At 49.2% G+C, this 14,095-nt stretch overlaps 4 protein-coding genes across 4 annotated transcripts; 2 read left to right on the forward strand and 2 right to left on the reverse strand.

Moving 5' to 3' along the window:
• Window positions 1–669: 669 nt before the first annotated feature.
• J3458_017721 (uncharacterized protein) lies at window positions 670–1,579 on the reverse strand (the record flags this gene model as incomplete). The annotated part of the gene is made up of 2 exons (XM_066121113.1): window positions 670–1,492; window positions 1,569–1,579. The coding sequence occupies 2 exons, from the start codon at window positions 1,577–1,579 to the stop codon at window positions 670–672; spliced, it is 834 nt and encodes a 277-aa protein (XP_065973870.1).
• A 2,550-nt stretch (window positions 1,580–4,129) lies between these two features.
• J3458_017722 (uncharacterized protein) lies at window positions 4,130–4,393 on the forward strand (the record flags this gene model as incomplete). Its single annotated transcript, XM_007814405.2, has 1 exon — window positions 4,130–4,393. The coding sequence occupies one exon, from the start codon at window positions 4,130–4,132 to the stop codon at window positions 4,391–4,393; it is 264 nt and encodes an 87-aa protein (XP_007812596.2).
• A 2,551-nt stretch (window positions 4,394–6,944) lies between these two features.
• On the forward strand, window positions 6,945–8,318 carry J3458_017723 (uncharacterized protein; the record flags this gene model as incomplete). Its single annotated transcript, XM_007814406.2, has 1 exon — window positions 6,945–8,318. One exon carries the CDS (start codon window positions 6,945–6,947, stop codon window positions 7,932–7,934), a length of 990 nt encoding a protein of 329 aa, XP_007812597.2. The 3' UTR covers window positions 7,935–8,318.
• J3458_017724 (uncharacterized protein) lies at window positions 7,946–8,358 on the reverse strand. Its single transcript, XM_066121114.1, has one exon. The coding sequence runs from the start codon at window positions 8,285–8,287 to the stop codon at window positions 7,949–7,951; it is 339 nt and encodes a 112-aa protein (XP_065973871.1). The 5' UTR covers window positions 8,288–8,358; the 3' UTR covers window positions 7,946–7,948.
• Window positions 8,359–14,095: the final 5,737 nt, after the last annotated feature.

Here is a 14,095-nt window from a genome sequence, read left to right on the forward strand (position 1 = left end):
TTTCTCTAATCCGATGAGTCCATATGCGCATCGTAATCTTTCTGTAGACGTGACTGCCATCGCCGCATTATCGACAATACGATGCAAAGGACTGCTTGTCTGTCGACCGGCTTCTCCATACAAAACGGTCGTGTCGTGTTCATGTACACACACACATCCTTTTTATTGATATTAACAAGCTCTAGCTGCTGCTGTGTGTTTTCCGCTCTTAAATAAGAATCGTAGTCATTCCCAAACCTAAAGTCAATAAAGCGGATCAAGGTATTAGTTGCCGCCATAACAAATATGCTGTGGTATTCTATGTGTAAGCAAGAAAGCTATTTGACCCTGTGCAATCTGAAACCTGCTGGTCATCGCGGCCATCTGAGGCATTCCAGGCCGTAATTGCCTCGCCGAGGTACTGGGCCAATCTTTTTTCAGTCACACCCGCAGCAAGTTGCATCTTTTTATCATCATAGTAGCATTCGCCGTCGGCCTTCTTTCCTTCACACAAGATGATGTGTGGATCGGTAACCCTCCACAGTTTGCCGATCAAAGCCACGGCGGACAGACCGCCGTCATCTTCACCCACGAAGTTATGCTTTCTCCTAGGTGAGCGTGCGATTTTTTTCGATCCCAGCGTGCTTGTATCTCAAGCTTCCTAATAGTCCGTGCCCCTACATGAGCTTTCTAGATCAGGGCATTAACATTTTGCTCAAGGCAGCAACTGGATATGCACTGCAGAAACGTCATCGAGAGATGCACTGTGGTCTGTTCCGGAAGTCCGCTCCGGTCTATCAAGTCATCTTCATTCACATCGCCAACTGATGGCACAAAGGCAGATGAAGAGCCCAGACCGGGAGGAGATGACGAGAGCGAAACATCTGGAATAGAGCAGCCAGGCGGGGATGCTTCCCTCGCGCCGACGGAAGATGAAGCCATTTCCTCATCGTGTTCCTGCTCTGAAATGCGATCCGTTGCGGATGGGGAGGAAGAGCTGCCGGGTATGGCAGTTCCAGAATCGACATAACCCGTGCGTATTAACGGTTCCTGGGGCCGTTGAGGGCGTGAGTCTTGTCGATAGTCCGCTTCAGTGCGAGTAGCCTTCGCAAGAGCAGCCCAGAAATGTCCCGTACGCCAATATCTAAGGAGTTCGCAGTCAGTCATCTCTCGATAGCAGACTGGGCCGTGGCCCAAATGTTCCTCAGTATACCCGAGGTCGAGCTCCTGGACCGACGACTCTCTCCTGATATCGCGATTACACCATGGGCACTCACTTCTATGGGCAGCTTCATGCTCAAGAACTTTTAGGCCGTCTTTCTCCAGGGACTCCGTGATTAGGTTGAAGGCGACAAGATGGCGTGGTGTCCATCTACTCGTAAACCTCCGCTGTTCTGACGGCCCAAGCTGGAAAAATACTCTAGCTGCCACGCCGTTCACAGACTTGGAATGCAATGCTAGAGTATCGAGGTCATGCTTGTTTTTAGCCAAGTACGTGGTGCTGGAGGTCAAACTGTCCCCCTGTCCGTCATTCAACTACTTCCTTCCAAAGACACAACATACTCCACAAACAGTTTACCAAGACTTACTACAGGACCATCGTTTGGGTGATATCCCCAGCTATATCACCTCTTGCCTTTCTCGATTCTCGTCGAACTAGCCATCGTCAGTTGCCACAATGACGACCATCGTCTCGAATCCTCCCCCATTGAGAGTATGTTCACCATCGCAGGTTAACGCACGCCCGGCACGGGTCTCCTTGCCCAATCGTCAACGTTCTTGGCTTGCCAATGCAGGTACCATGCCGCGTTCAAAGAAAGCCGGACGGACAATTTTGGCTGCGGAGGCTCCTCCAGCATCTTTCACTCCCGGGGTCGCCAAATATATCCCCGAACCCAAATTCCGATTCAGAAAACATGAAACAAATAAGCTGCCAGAACCCGCAGAAGAAATCAAGAGCGTTATCACTGGCGCAGTTTGGGATCTACTTTCACCTATCGCTCGGGGCATCGATATTAAACTAGCAGTGCTATACACACTCTTGGGACAGAATGGAATTTTCTCGCATGAGTACGCGTACTTCACCTCCTTGTTGCCCCTATATACCGTCTGAAACGGAAACAAAACTCTAATAATTTGTAGCCCTACCAACGTCTTTTTCCTTGGAAAGAGCTTAGAATTACGTTCCATGCTGATGGCATTTACGGTGCCAAGCGTGCCGCGGTCTTACTCGATCTCAATCGCATACGAAAATATGGCAACGTTGACAGCTACGTTGTGGCTAGTTCGATTTCCTGCGCCCAGAACATCCGGCGTGTCCTCCCTTCTAAGCGGTTGCAAGATCCGTGCAAACGCGGTGGGATCATTCCGGTACGTGCTACGACAACCTTCCTCCCCTGGAGAGACTACAATTACCGCAGGCGGGAACGGAGAGCTTCCTTTTCCCTCCCTCCTCGGGATAGTGGCTAAATTGCTCTTTGAGGTCCACGTCCTTGGCTATGATCGTGATCGAATATATCTCTACAGTGTGCACATTCCCACCATGCTACTTGATGGGCTTGAATCGCCAAGTATAGCCTTGCGTAACCACTCTTCTGATGTCCTTCTTGGAAGCTGGATTTCAGTCAGGGAAAGAGCTCCGCTTGCTTTTGTGCTCTTTTATTAATGCTCTGAAAACCGAGTGGCATCCGTCAACAACTCTTGAACGGTCATATCAAAATACAACGTGAGTGCCACCAAATGGCCGAGCAATCTCCGCTATACCTTTTATGTTGAGAGATAAATATCGGGAGAGCCTTGAGGGTGCGGGATAGAGCACCAACCGGCGCAAAGCCGCTCTAAATACATATATGCCAGCCGCAGCGATTGAATCGTACTGCAAAGTCTCACACATGCAATGACCGAGACCAAACATGTGCTTTATTAACACTACCAATACAATGTCACAGATGGGTTTCCGGGGTGTCTGTTCCCCCGACACGGTTTGTGACGTCTCACCGACGATTTTTCGAACGGAACGGACTAACCTTCTACGCGAAGAGAAGCACCAGACACCCGGCGTGCTAGAATTGATGTCATACAAGACTACAGACCACAGACAGACTCGGTCCCTGTTGCCCATTTAATGGAGAAGAATTATCGACCTTTCGCCACGCGAAAAAGTCTGTGAACGTCCGCGCAGGAGATGTCATGCCTAGGCTCAATCTCCTAAAGAAGGATGTCCCACATACCCTTGTTCTTGACCTCAGCGCCTGTGCTCCTTTCCCATGCATTGCATACCCAGCTGCAAATCTAAGTCGTGGCGCCTTGAGCGACATATGCGGAGTTAGTAGCGAAAACTAATATCGTGAGCCCTCGACTCACAATATCAATTGTAGAGTGTTGGCTGCCGAGAAGTAGAGTGTTTAGAGGTACCCGTAAATATTTAAGTTTATCTTAAGTTATATATACGTTGCTGGTTTTCTCATACAAGTAGTTAAAATAATTCATAAGTATTTTATAAAAAACGGAAATACTTATACTATTTGGATTTCCATAGCTGCAAGCACCGCTCTTGTCTTCTACGGATACGACCAGGTAAGCCCGGGTATCCCTACATGGCACCTTCACTTAAGACTCGCGTAGGGTGTGTTGGCAAATGTCCTAGTCGAGCAAGATTTCCTCGACACGATGGGCAATCCCTCAGCACAAGACCAAGGGACCACGACATCTGTATACAACCTTGGTTGTTTTGCTGGAGCATTATCCACTTTGTATTCTGGCGACAAGCTCGGCAGACCGAGAATTCTTATACTCGGTAGCTTTATTGTTGCCATTGCGCCGTCATCCAAGCTGCATCCTGCCTTGCAGCCCACATGTACGTTGGCCGTGTCGTGGCTGGCTTGGGTACTCGCATGAATACTGCCACTCCTAGCGTGTGGCAGTCCGAGACGTCAAAGATGCGAAGGCGTGCAAAACTAGTCATTATCCAAATGGCAAACTGCATCACCGGATTCTGCTTGTCACAGTGGCTCACCTTGGACTTCTCGTTCGCTCCAGGCAGCGTATCATGGAGATTTCCACTAGCTTTCCAAGTTTCTGAGTGGTCCACAATATTCTGTTGCTTGACAAGGGTATTCTAACCACAAGAACAGTCTTGTCTGGGCTCATCATGCTGATATGCCCCTTCCTGCCGGATTTTCCGTGTCTGTTGATTCGCAAGGGAAAGTATGACAAAGCGCATAACGTGCTCGCAGCACTTCAAGGCAACGATGCCACTGCCGATTCACCATCAGTCAGAACACAATTCTCCATCGTTAAGGGCATCCTGGACACCGAGTATGCCGTCACCTACACGTGGTGGCGGCTCTTCTCTGGCAAGGGACCTGCTGACGTCGTTCGTCGAATGACTCTTGGCGCGTGGAGCAAGCAATGAACCAGATTAGCGGTATTAATGTGACCTCATATTACATGACGGAGAGTTGAATCAGGATTAAGCCGCCGGCAATAAGGCACAATTGAGAAAGCAGTATGTCCTTATTCATTCAATCGGCCTTAATGAGCTCCTGGCCAGAATCATAGCTGCCGCCGGCTCTGTTGATTGCCTCATTTTCTCATTCCTTGCATATTTTGTCGTTGAGTGCTACGGACGTCGCAAGGCTATGATGACCTCTGCCGCTGGATGTGCCCTCTGCTGGATGATAATTTCAACAGCTCTTGGACTTTCGGAAACTGGCAGGGGGGGTCCTTTCAAGCTGAGCGTCGTTGCTGCTAGCTTTTACTTTGTCTTTGTCTTTTTTGCCTGTTTCGCCACGCGCGTTCTCGGCGTACTGTGGTTGTACCCAGCGGAGATTAACGCCCTGGCATTCAGATCCCAAGGAGCAAGCCTTGCCATGGCCATTAACTGGATTATGAATTACATGGTGGCTCAAATCACGCCTCCGGGATTCGAACATCTGCGTCACAAATTCTGGATCATCTGGGTCGCAATTTGCGCGTCTTTTGTTCCCACTACCTACTTCTCTTATCCTGAGACAGCCAACCGATCACTCAAGGACATCGACAGATTCTTCGCTGACCATCCAGGTATCTTGGTTTTTAGAAACAAGATAGCCACCCAGCTTCAAAGACCGTCAAATTACGAAGAAGGAGACAACAAAGTTGCTCACCGGAACGAGAATGTAAGCGATAAGAAATTGGCTACAACTGTGAGTACCAACCCATAAGGAACAAGGGGCTCATTACCAGGCAGCTACTTTGTTCAGACAGTGAAGCTAGTAGTTGGTCACTTATCCAGTCCAACTGAGCGAATGGCCAGTTGATCCAGTCTAGTCAGTCCTCTTTTAGACCGCATCACTCAGCTGAATGATCTTCAACTAAACCGGTTAGGCAATGTAACCCACTTAGTTAGACTGGCAGTTGAATAATATTATTAGTGATTGTCAAACGAGTGGCGTTCTCAGCAATTAGAATACCGAGTTTATAGCTATTAATATATACACCATATTTTGTAAGGCTATACTTTATGTATTGTTGTTACTGTACTAGATTCCCACACGGTGCCAAGGTCTCTTCGTAGCCCACTACTAATACGGTCTCTGTAACAAACAACGCGACATACTTTACTGCCTCGCCACGCTTTCTGAACTTGTGCGGCAACGCAAATTTTAACAGTCATGGTTCTTTTCCAATCTGTGTAGTTGTCAGTAGGCAGAGCAGATTTTTAGGATACCCCTAACATCCCAATAAGTGTATTGTTAGCCTTTTCCTGTGCAGATTGCTGCACAAAGCGAAGGAAGCGGAATGGCTTATGTTATTCGTATTGCCCGTCACCGGTTTAGGTGCCGGGTTAAGTTACTGAGAGACAGTACCTCGATAATGAAATGTTGGGGCCCTTGAAATCTGAACGCACATATGCTCATTCATGTATACACGGACATCACCCACTCGCACTATTAGAGCAGTCCCGGCGTCCACCAAGGCATCACCTCCCCCAAGCAACAAGCTTGCATCCTGGCACACGGTCGTCAATGATGAATACCGTGTTAAAGTTTCTCCTGACTTGGATAAGGTTAACACTAAGGCATGTGCGCTGCGCGTCGTCAAGTAGGCTAGGAGTAGGCAGCGGACGGGCATTGATCAAACTGCTTCCCATATTAACGACTCGATGTCTCGGACGATATACCAGAGCATTTCCTAGAGTAGTGAATATATTACTTTAGACGTAATAGTGGTACGGGCTTATTCTGAGCGGTAGAAGGGACCCTAACCCTAAACAGCCAGCAAGGCTTGTCCGGAAATACTATTGGCCGTCTCACTAGCTGGAACCCTTTGGTTTTATTTGCAGGGGCCAACTCGGACATTCAATATGTCATCACCAAAATCAATGTACGGGCCATGGCTGCAATTTTTCTTATTGGGCTCCTCCGAAAAAAATGGACGGCAATAGTCCTCCTCTTCCACCGGCTCTGGGGACGACTCTTATCCTGGGGCCACCGCCAAGCTAGGACACCCGAACAGGTCCTAAGAGACTCTTTTCCAGAAGCGCGAGAGCGCCTGAAGAAGGCAAAGAAAGCCTTCATAGATGCGTTGGATCCGGACGCGATCTGCGCTTTGGCTTCACGCCACAACAATGGGAAAGCATGCCGTATCGTTGGGCAAGACAACGGCAGCTTTAATGCGTGTTTCTTTGTCGAGTTTGACCCCGATACAGACTCGCAACACGACGTCAATGCCGACGTAGTTCCACAAAATAATGTCGCAAAATGGGTAGTTCGCGTGCCTATTGAACCCGCTGTCCATAATCCTTGGGATAAGATACGTAGCGAAGTAGATACTCTACAGTGCGTAGGCGTTATTTACCCTTTTTTTCCTTTTGCCTTTGCTTATCAAGCGATAGATATCTCCAAAATAACACACGGATCCCTGTCCCGTCTGTTTATGCTTATGGATATAACGAGCAGCTTGGAAAAACAGGCTGCACCTATATGTATTTGATTACCAGCTTCATCCCCGGCACGCCACTCAAGATTGCTACATTCCTGGAAAGTTCAACGGAAACACGTGCAGCCTTCTACTCCCAAATCATAGACGTTTTAGCAGAACTCTCACAACTAGAGTTTCCTGCCATTTGCTCCTTGATGCCAGAGGGAAGATTTATTGGGCCGTTGTCACCGTCCTTAAACGAACGTCGTCAAACTCTCCCTGTATTCACCTCTGCCGCTGAGTATATGAAGGCTCAATGGGAAAACATCAAAAAGCATGCCGAGATTTTAGACGAAGACCTTACGGAGGAGGACATTCGGGATGAAATGTTTGTTCTACATCACCTTGAACCATATTTTCATGAGCTTAGTCCCACAAATCATTCCGAAAAAGGACCATTCGTCCTGTCTCATCCTGATTTCCGGTGCGGCAATACTATTGTCGATGAGAACATGAATATACAAGGAATAATTGACTGGGAGTTTGCTAGTACCATTCCCAGAAGCCTGCTCTCTCCACCATCCTGGATAACCAACCACGATGGGCATATACATCTACAATTTGCCATGGACAAGTTATACAATCAGTTTGTTAGCGTGCTGGAAGAGAAGAGTAAACACAACAGCGTATGCGCCCAGCTTCAAAAGGAATGGTTCGAGGGGGTGGCTAACCGCACGTCAAACGCATTCCGCATAGCCTATCTGGTTCGCTGGCCGGGGGAAATTTCGCATACTTTTCTAGACTTCTTCAGAAGTGAGATCTTGGGGGATGAGTCGCAAGCCAGGGAAAAAGAAACCGAATTCTTCCAGCAGCGACCACATCTTGTGGTCGAGACGCGACGACGCTTTGAGCGTAGTGACGAATATGCAAGATATTTGAAGGATAATGGACTATACGAGGAAGACGAGAATCAACTTGCTTTAAACAAACTTCAATCGGAGTTGGACGCTAAGACAGACAGACTTGGTATGGACCGAATCATTCTGCGATAGAAGACAACACACCCTTACTTATGTCCCTTTGTCTTCTCTGCATTTTCCAGTGCCCTCTCACGGTCTTGCAATTCCCCGATCTTTGCCCACATACGTCCTGATGAGACCTCTAAATCCAGAATCCTCTGCTCCAGACGCTTTTGCTCATCTGCCATCTTAGTCCCGCGCTCGACTTTTCCTCTTCTTAATTTCGCACTGGATGAGGCGTTTTCCACGATATTAATGTTCTGTGGAGTGACGTAGGCGAGGAGGTCTCCTGTTTTTTTAAGTTGTTGAAGTTCAGCGTTATGGCCGCGGATTAGGTCACTGAGTCTGGATTTAACTTCTTTCAATTCATCTGCATTCCAGTGCATAGTTTCTGTAGATATTTGTATATGAACTGAGTTGGTATATTTCTGTTCTTGTAAGAGCAGATTGTTCAAATTAAATAAATGAAAAACTACACCTATTCTTCACAGTGAGGGCACAACGACTTTATAGGCACTTCCTGCCCCATACTGGTCAAGACAAAGTGACCAATTACACACCCGGCGCTTTTAGGCAACCGTGGCCGTTTAAGGCGACCGCCTCAGTGAAATGATCTCACATGACACCACACAGGGAGACGTGCATGAGTCTAATTGGGCTGTTGGCTGTTAAAAACCTCCATACTGTCGAGTTGTCAAGGCACGAGACAAGAGTCGAAGGTCTTGCACAAGAAAAGTTTGCCCCTCGAGCAAAATCAACTATTCGCGCTCTAAACTGGTGATGAATCTCAACCTGAAGCCTTCTTAAAAATTACCGGAGACAGAAACATAGCGGCGTTAACGATTATTAACGGAATAACCACCAGCCAGGCTCTGCTGTCTATCCCGGTCGTATGAAGCCCACCGCGAGGATTTGCCTTTCAAGTAGAGGATACTGTAATTTTGCTTTGTTCTTTTCCATATTGAACTGATCCTGTATCGCCGGTACAGTCTTTGGTAGCAATGATGAGGTCAGAGTTTAGGCACTTATTTACTTATTGCACCGAATTGAAAACACGCAGCTATAGCTACATTGCTGGTAGCATCGCAAAGATCGCAGAAGACCTTTGTAGCGCTAGGCTACCTTTCCCGCTTGGAGCCTATCGTGTGCCTGCAACAAACATTATTCCAATCATTTATCACAGAAAGGGGGTGGGATGGGGTTTTAGCACCTTTAACGGCAGAAGCCCTAGGTAAAAGGGGTCGCCTGGTATATATTCTGGCCATCAGCAGGACAAGGCAGGCGATAGAGAGGGCTGCAAGCGTCAACATTACACAAGGCATCATGTGCAATAGATAAACTGTCACTGGTTGTCGTTACTGTTTCACTTTTCAAATTGGATCAGCTTTATTAAAGTACTTTTTTTCTATTGCACGGGTTCAATTTTCTGCAGTTGCTCTAGTTCTTTCACATAAGGCACAGCTACATCTTTGCCGTCTTTGCTCAAACAGGTACTGTCAGGATTTACCTAGACTAGGCGAAATTGAAATGCCACTTCCACTAGTGCCATCTATAATTAAAGCTTATTTACCTCTCAGTTGTAGTGCGCCCTGTATTTTTACCCGTTGACAGGTGCTTGAGGCTTTGGAGACTCTTTACTGTCAACCCACTCAGACAGCTAACATTTTCTCTTTCAATAATTCAACCAGCATGTCTCATCGACAGAACCTAATAGCTTAGACCTATAGATGCGGCTTCGCGAAGAGGGTGGTATAGTCTTCCCTGGCAGCGCCGTAAGAATGGAAATTACACGGTGTTGGGCTCAACATCATCTACCATAGCGTTCAAATCTAGTCTCCCGCCTCCTAAATGTTCATACATCACTTGTAAAAGCTCTTGAAGCTTGATATGCCACTTTTAGATATAGCTTCTTTGTGACTGGCTGCTCGATGTCGCGACTCGTTAAGGCTAGTGGTGTCAATGTACATGAACACGACGTAATAAGGCTGTTGGAACCTGAATTCCCAGTCCACGCTGTTCGATCTATACGACTTGTGGCTAAGGTATTTAATTTATTTCTGTCTTTAATTTCTTAATTAAGGTCCTGAATTTTGCAAAAGGATTGGTTCGCTATATCTGGGTGCCCTAAGAAGATACTAGTATAGGCTAAGAGCAAAATAACCGAAACAGTCTTTTCCAGGCATAGGTTACTATTATTTAGTCATAGATATCTAACCTATGTAGTTCCTTTTGTGTCTCACAGGAATGGATCGGCTCCCAGTTTGACCCCATACACCTCATTCGCCAAATCGCCGCCCAGTCAATTTGTTCCATGGTGACCCGAAATTATGGGAAGAGGACGAGGATAAAATACTACGCCACCCCTTGCACGTTAGAGCTGTGGGTGCAAGGGGTACGATCATCCGAAGGCTGGGAGTCCTTGGGCCAAGCAACTATTAAGCCATTACATTTAGCTAGCTATCTAGTTATGCAGAGCCGTGGTCTGACCTATATGGATTCCGTGTAAGGACCTGTCGTCTTCTATGCCGCTCATCCCTCATCTTCATCTTCATACCCTCTGGTGGAGACTCGTAAAACAGGTGACCACGATCAAAGGGCGCATCCAGCATCAAGCCCTGGAGCGTTTTTACGCGAGAGACAGCTACGTAGCTTAAACCAGTCTGAAAGTCCCGACAGGAGAGATCTGTCACGATGACATCTTCAGTGATGCTCTGCGACTTGTGAACCGTAATGGCGTAGCATACGATCAGGGGAAACTGCGTGCGAGTGCAGAGAGTGCTTCCGATGAGGAAGTCCCTGTCTACTGGGAGAATCGGGACAATCTTTCTGCCATCAGCGGTGGTCAGGAACACAGGTCCACTGTACTTGTCAAACTCCATCATGATAACACAGGGAGGGTCTTGGACTGGGTCAGCCCCCGGTGCCCAGCCGATATCGTAAACGGTACCGCGAGCGCCGTTGCAGAGACCAACTGGCTGCCAAAGGTTAGATGTCAGCATCAGACGGGCGCCAATGCATATAGGGATCTGCTTCGCAAGGTTGCCCGCCTTGTCATCAGGCGCCGCAGCCGCGCCAAGGCCGACATTCTTAGCCTTGACCTGAATGACTGGCCGGCCGAGGCGGTCGAGGTGGTAGTGGTTATATTCGTTCACCCTATCTTTCGTGGCGTATACTCGCAAGGCGTTGGCGAACCTGGCGACCTCCAGATCATCTAGCTTCGCCTGTACTCGACCGGAAAGGAGTTTCCAGGACTCGACTGACAGTTGGAGGAGCCGCAATTCCTCGAGAGCTGTGCGAAACGCCTTCTGATCGTCGCCCCGTTGCCGTTGGACAACCTTCAAGAAGACTGATTTATCGAAGCGTCTATATGCGTTCCTGCCTTTGATCTCCACTCCCTGCACCTCTTTATCGTAATAGAGCGGCTTCTGTAGCACGGGTGGAAGCTGGAAGAAGTCGCCAACCAGAAGGATGTTAAGACTACCAAAGAACTCCTCATTCCTACTCGGGAACGCCTCGCGCAGGCGGTCATCGATCCAAGAAAGCTGTCGCAGTCCCAGCATGCTCTTCTCATCGATGATCAGGTAGTTGATGTCCTTCAGCTTCTTCTGGAGCTGGGCCATGTCAGTGGGCGAGAGGGGCTTGAAGTCCTTGTTGATTGGAAGGTGTAACAGGGAGTGCAAAGTAGTGCCCGATATCTGATTTCCCGCGACGCCAGTGGGCGCGGCACGCCAAACAGGTGTCCCTCTCCCGGCAGCAGCGGCTTGGAGGTGCGCGGAGAGCAAATTAATGAGGTATGACTTCCCGGTACCACCTCCACCATCCACATGGAGCAGCAACTGAGAGGGTTCCTGATTCAGGAAGTGGTCCATCACGGTATCGTATACTAAGCGCTGATCCCGGTTTAGGGAATCTCGAGCTTCCAAGGGCTGATGATCCACATCAAGGTCAAGGCGGTTTGCCGCCTTGCGTTGCTTCCAGTAGTCGCCCTTGAGAATACCGTCATCAGTATACCGTCCAACGTGAGGGGTCCAATCATAATTGATGTCGATGTCTCGGCGGCCGAGCATGTCGATATCCTCTTCCTCCAGCGGGCGGTCGGGAAGCATGCGGGCGAGTTCATGCCAGTCTTCATCCACAATGGGCTCTTCATGGACCTCAAGCTCAAATTCGTCGTCCTCAGCCCTCAATTCATTTGTATCTGGCTCCCCATAATGATCGTCCGCATGGGTGTCACGGTGCTGCTCTCTGCAAAACCTGTACGCAGCCGCGAAGGAATCGAACCGCTGCCCGCCCACGGTGAGCAACTCCTCTGGAGAGCGATGCGGATGAGCCATCATCAATTTAACACGGCAGAAGTCACCAAACTGGGGAGATGCCTCCACGGACCTGTATCGAGGAAAGTAAGACAGGACTCTCTTCTTCGCGTTGGCAGCGAGTCTCCTCCACGTCTTGAGATTATACGATTGCAGGTACTCGAGGTAAGTTGCATCCTCGTGCTGGTCATTTCTCTCGAGATACCTCCTGTAGCTGCCGACGGTCTCGTTGACATCTTCATCCACGCGATACGAACGTGCATGTTGCTCCAAAGGACGGCAGTCGACAGAGACCACCATCCGCGTGCCTTCCTGCAGAGGAATGTTAAGGAGAAGATGGGAAATCTCCTGCGCCGAGTAATCTCTCTCGGCAATCAGCTTATTCATCAGGCGAGAGGAGAAGGATAATAGCGGCTGAAGGTGTGCCGTGTGCGGCAAAACCTGGTCTGCAAGCTTACAGTAAGGCTCAGTCTTCTTCTCAGATTTGCTGCAATACTTGGCAGCGTACGTAATAACCGCCTGTAGGCTGGTGCAAGGAGATATGTCGATATTGGCTAGCCAGCCTAGTATAATGGCGGGATTGAAGTGATTCATGAGGTTGTCATTCCGCGCCGCCTCGAAGACATAGTACGACTTGCCTTCCTTCCTGATCACTGCGGCCAGCTCCCGCAAGGCACGAGGAAAGTCAAAACGACACTCCCGCTCTGGATTGGCCGCATTGGCCGCCTCGATATCTGCAGCAGCGCCTTCCATATCCCTCGCCAGATCAACGGTTCTCTTCCTTACGCGTAAGCAGTATGTGGTATTGCATCTGTGGCGCTGGCAGCGGTTGACGATTTGTGAGAGACGCAGGAATGTCAGTTCTGTACTCAGTGGATCTACGCTCAGGGGGTTACCCTCACCCTGGGGCATAGTCCTAGTCGGCTCAGGATTAATGGCAGTGATGTGGAATCCCCACGTGCGTGCAAAAACATCACGAGCGGCTTCATCCACCATGTCGACTCTTGGGCAATTCTCCATCCAGTACAGGCCATGGTTGTGCGGACTGCCACGCCCTTGCCATTCATACCGATCCCAGTAATCCGTAATGTTGAACTTCTTGCTTAACACGATATCTCGAAAGAAACAGTATCGGCGGTAGAAATGGAAAGCAGCAATGTGAGGATTCTGACGCAAAAGTTGGCGCGAGAGACCCATCCTCTCGGACTCGGACGCAGCCAGCCATTCATCATATCGGGGCATGTGCTGGTAGAGACTCCGCCAGTGTAAATCTGCCGGGCTGAATGTGATGAATGCACCAGGACATCCAAGGTTGTAGGCATAGGCCTCGAGGTCCTGCCTCTTCCTGTTCCAGAAGGGGCGCGTGCCGCGAATAGGTACCGCATGTCTTGTGATTGAGTTGATTAGCACCTGCGCCTCAGGGTCCTCGCTGTGCTCCAGTGCCTGAACAAGCTGCTCCCGTGTGAGCGGTTCATGACTACCATCGTGTTGCTTCACGAAGAATTTGGACCGTGCACGGGCCTGTGACCGCATCAGAGTATTGAAGGCGACGAAGCGGAAGGTCGGGTGGCGTGCAAAACGCCCGTCATGCCAGCGCATCGCGTGCTCGATGTAGTCCTTGTAGTCGATTGACCGTAGCCGAGGCTCAACAAAGTCGGCTCTCCCGTCAGGAAAGAGGCAGGGAAAAGCTAAGGAGAGTAGGGCATGAGAGCGATTGAACTCATTAATGGGTGTGCGCCGTATATTCGGAAGCTGCAGCTCGTGCTGCACCTGCTCCTGGAAGCTTGTGGAAAGCCTTGGTTCAGCTTCTGGTTCTCCGGCAAGAATAGACCGCAGAGCATCGAGCTCCGTGTCCTTGGCCAAAAGGTCCGGCACCGCAGC

The sequence above is a fragment of the Metarhizium acridum genome (assembly GCF_019434415.1).
Source record: "Metarhizium acridum strain ARSEF 324 chromosome Unknown scaffold_443, whole genome shotgun sequence".
Classification (NCBI taxonomy): Eukaryota; Fungi; Ascomycota; class Sordariomycetes; order Hypocreales; family Clavicipitaceae; genus Metarhizium; species Metarhizium acridum.

Excerpts from the sequence above, each read along its gene's own strand:
- J3458_017724 (XM_066121114.1), bottom strand. The coding sequence starts at position 8,287 with ATGCACTGGAATGCAGATGAATTGAAAGAAGTTAAATCCAGACTCAGT.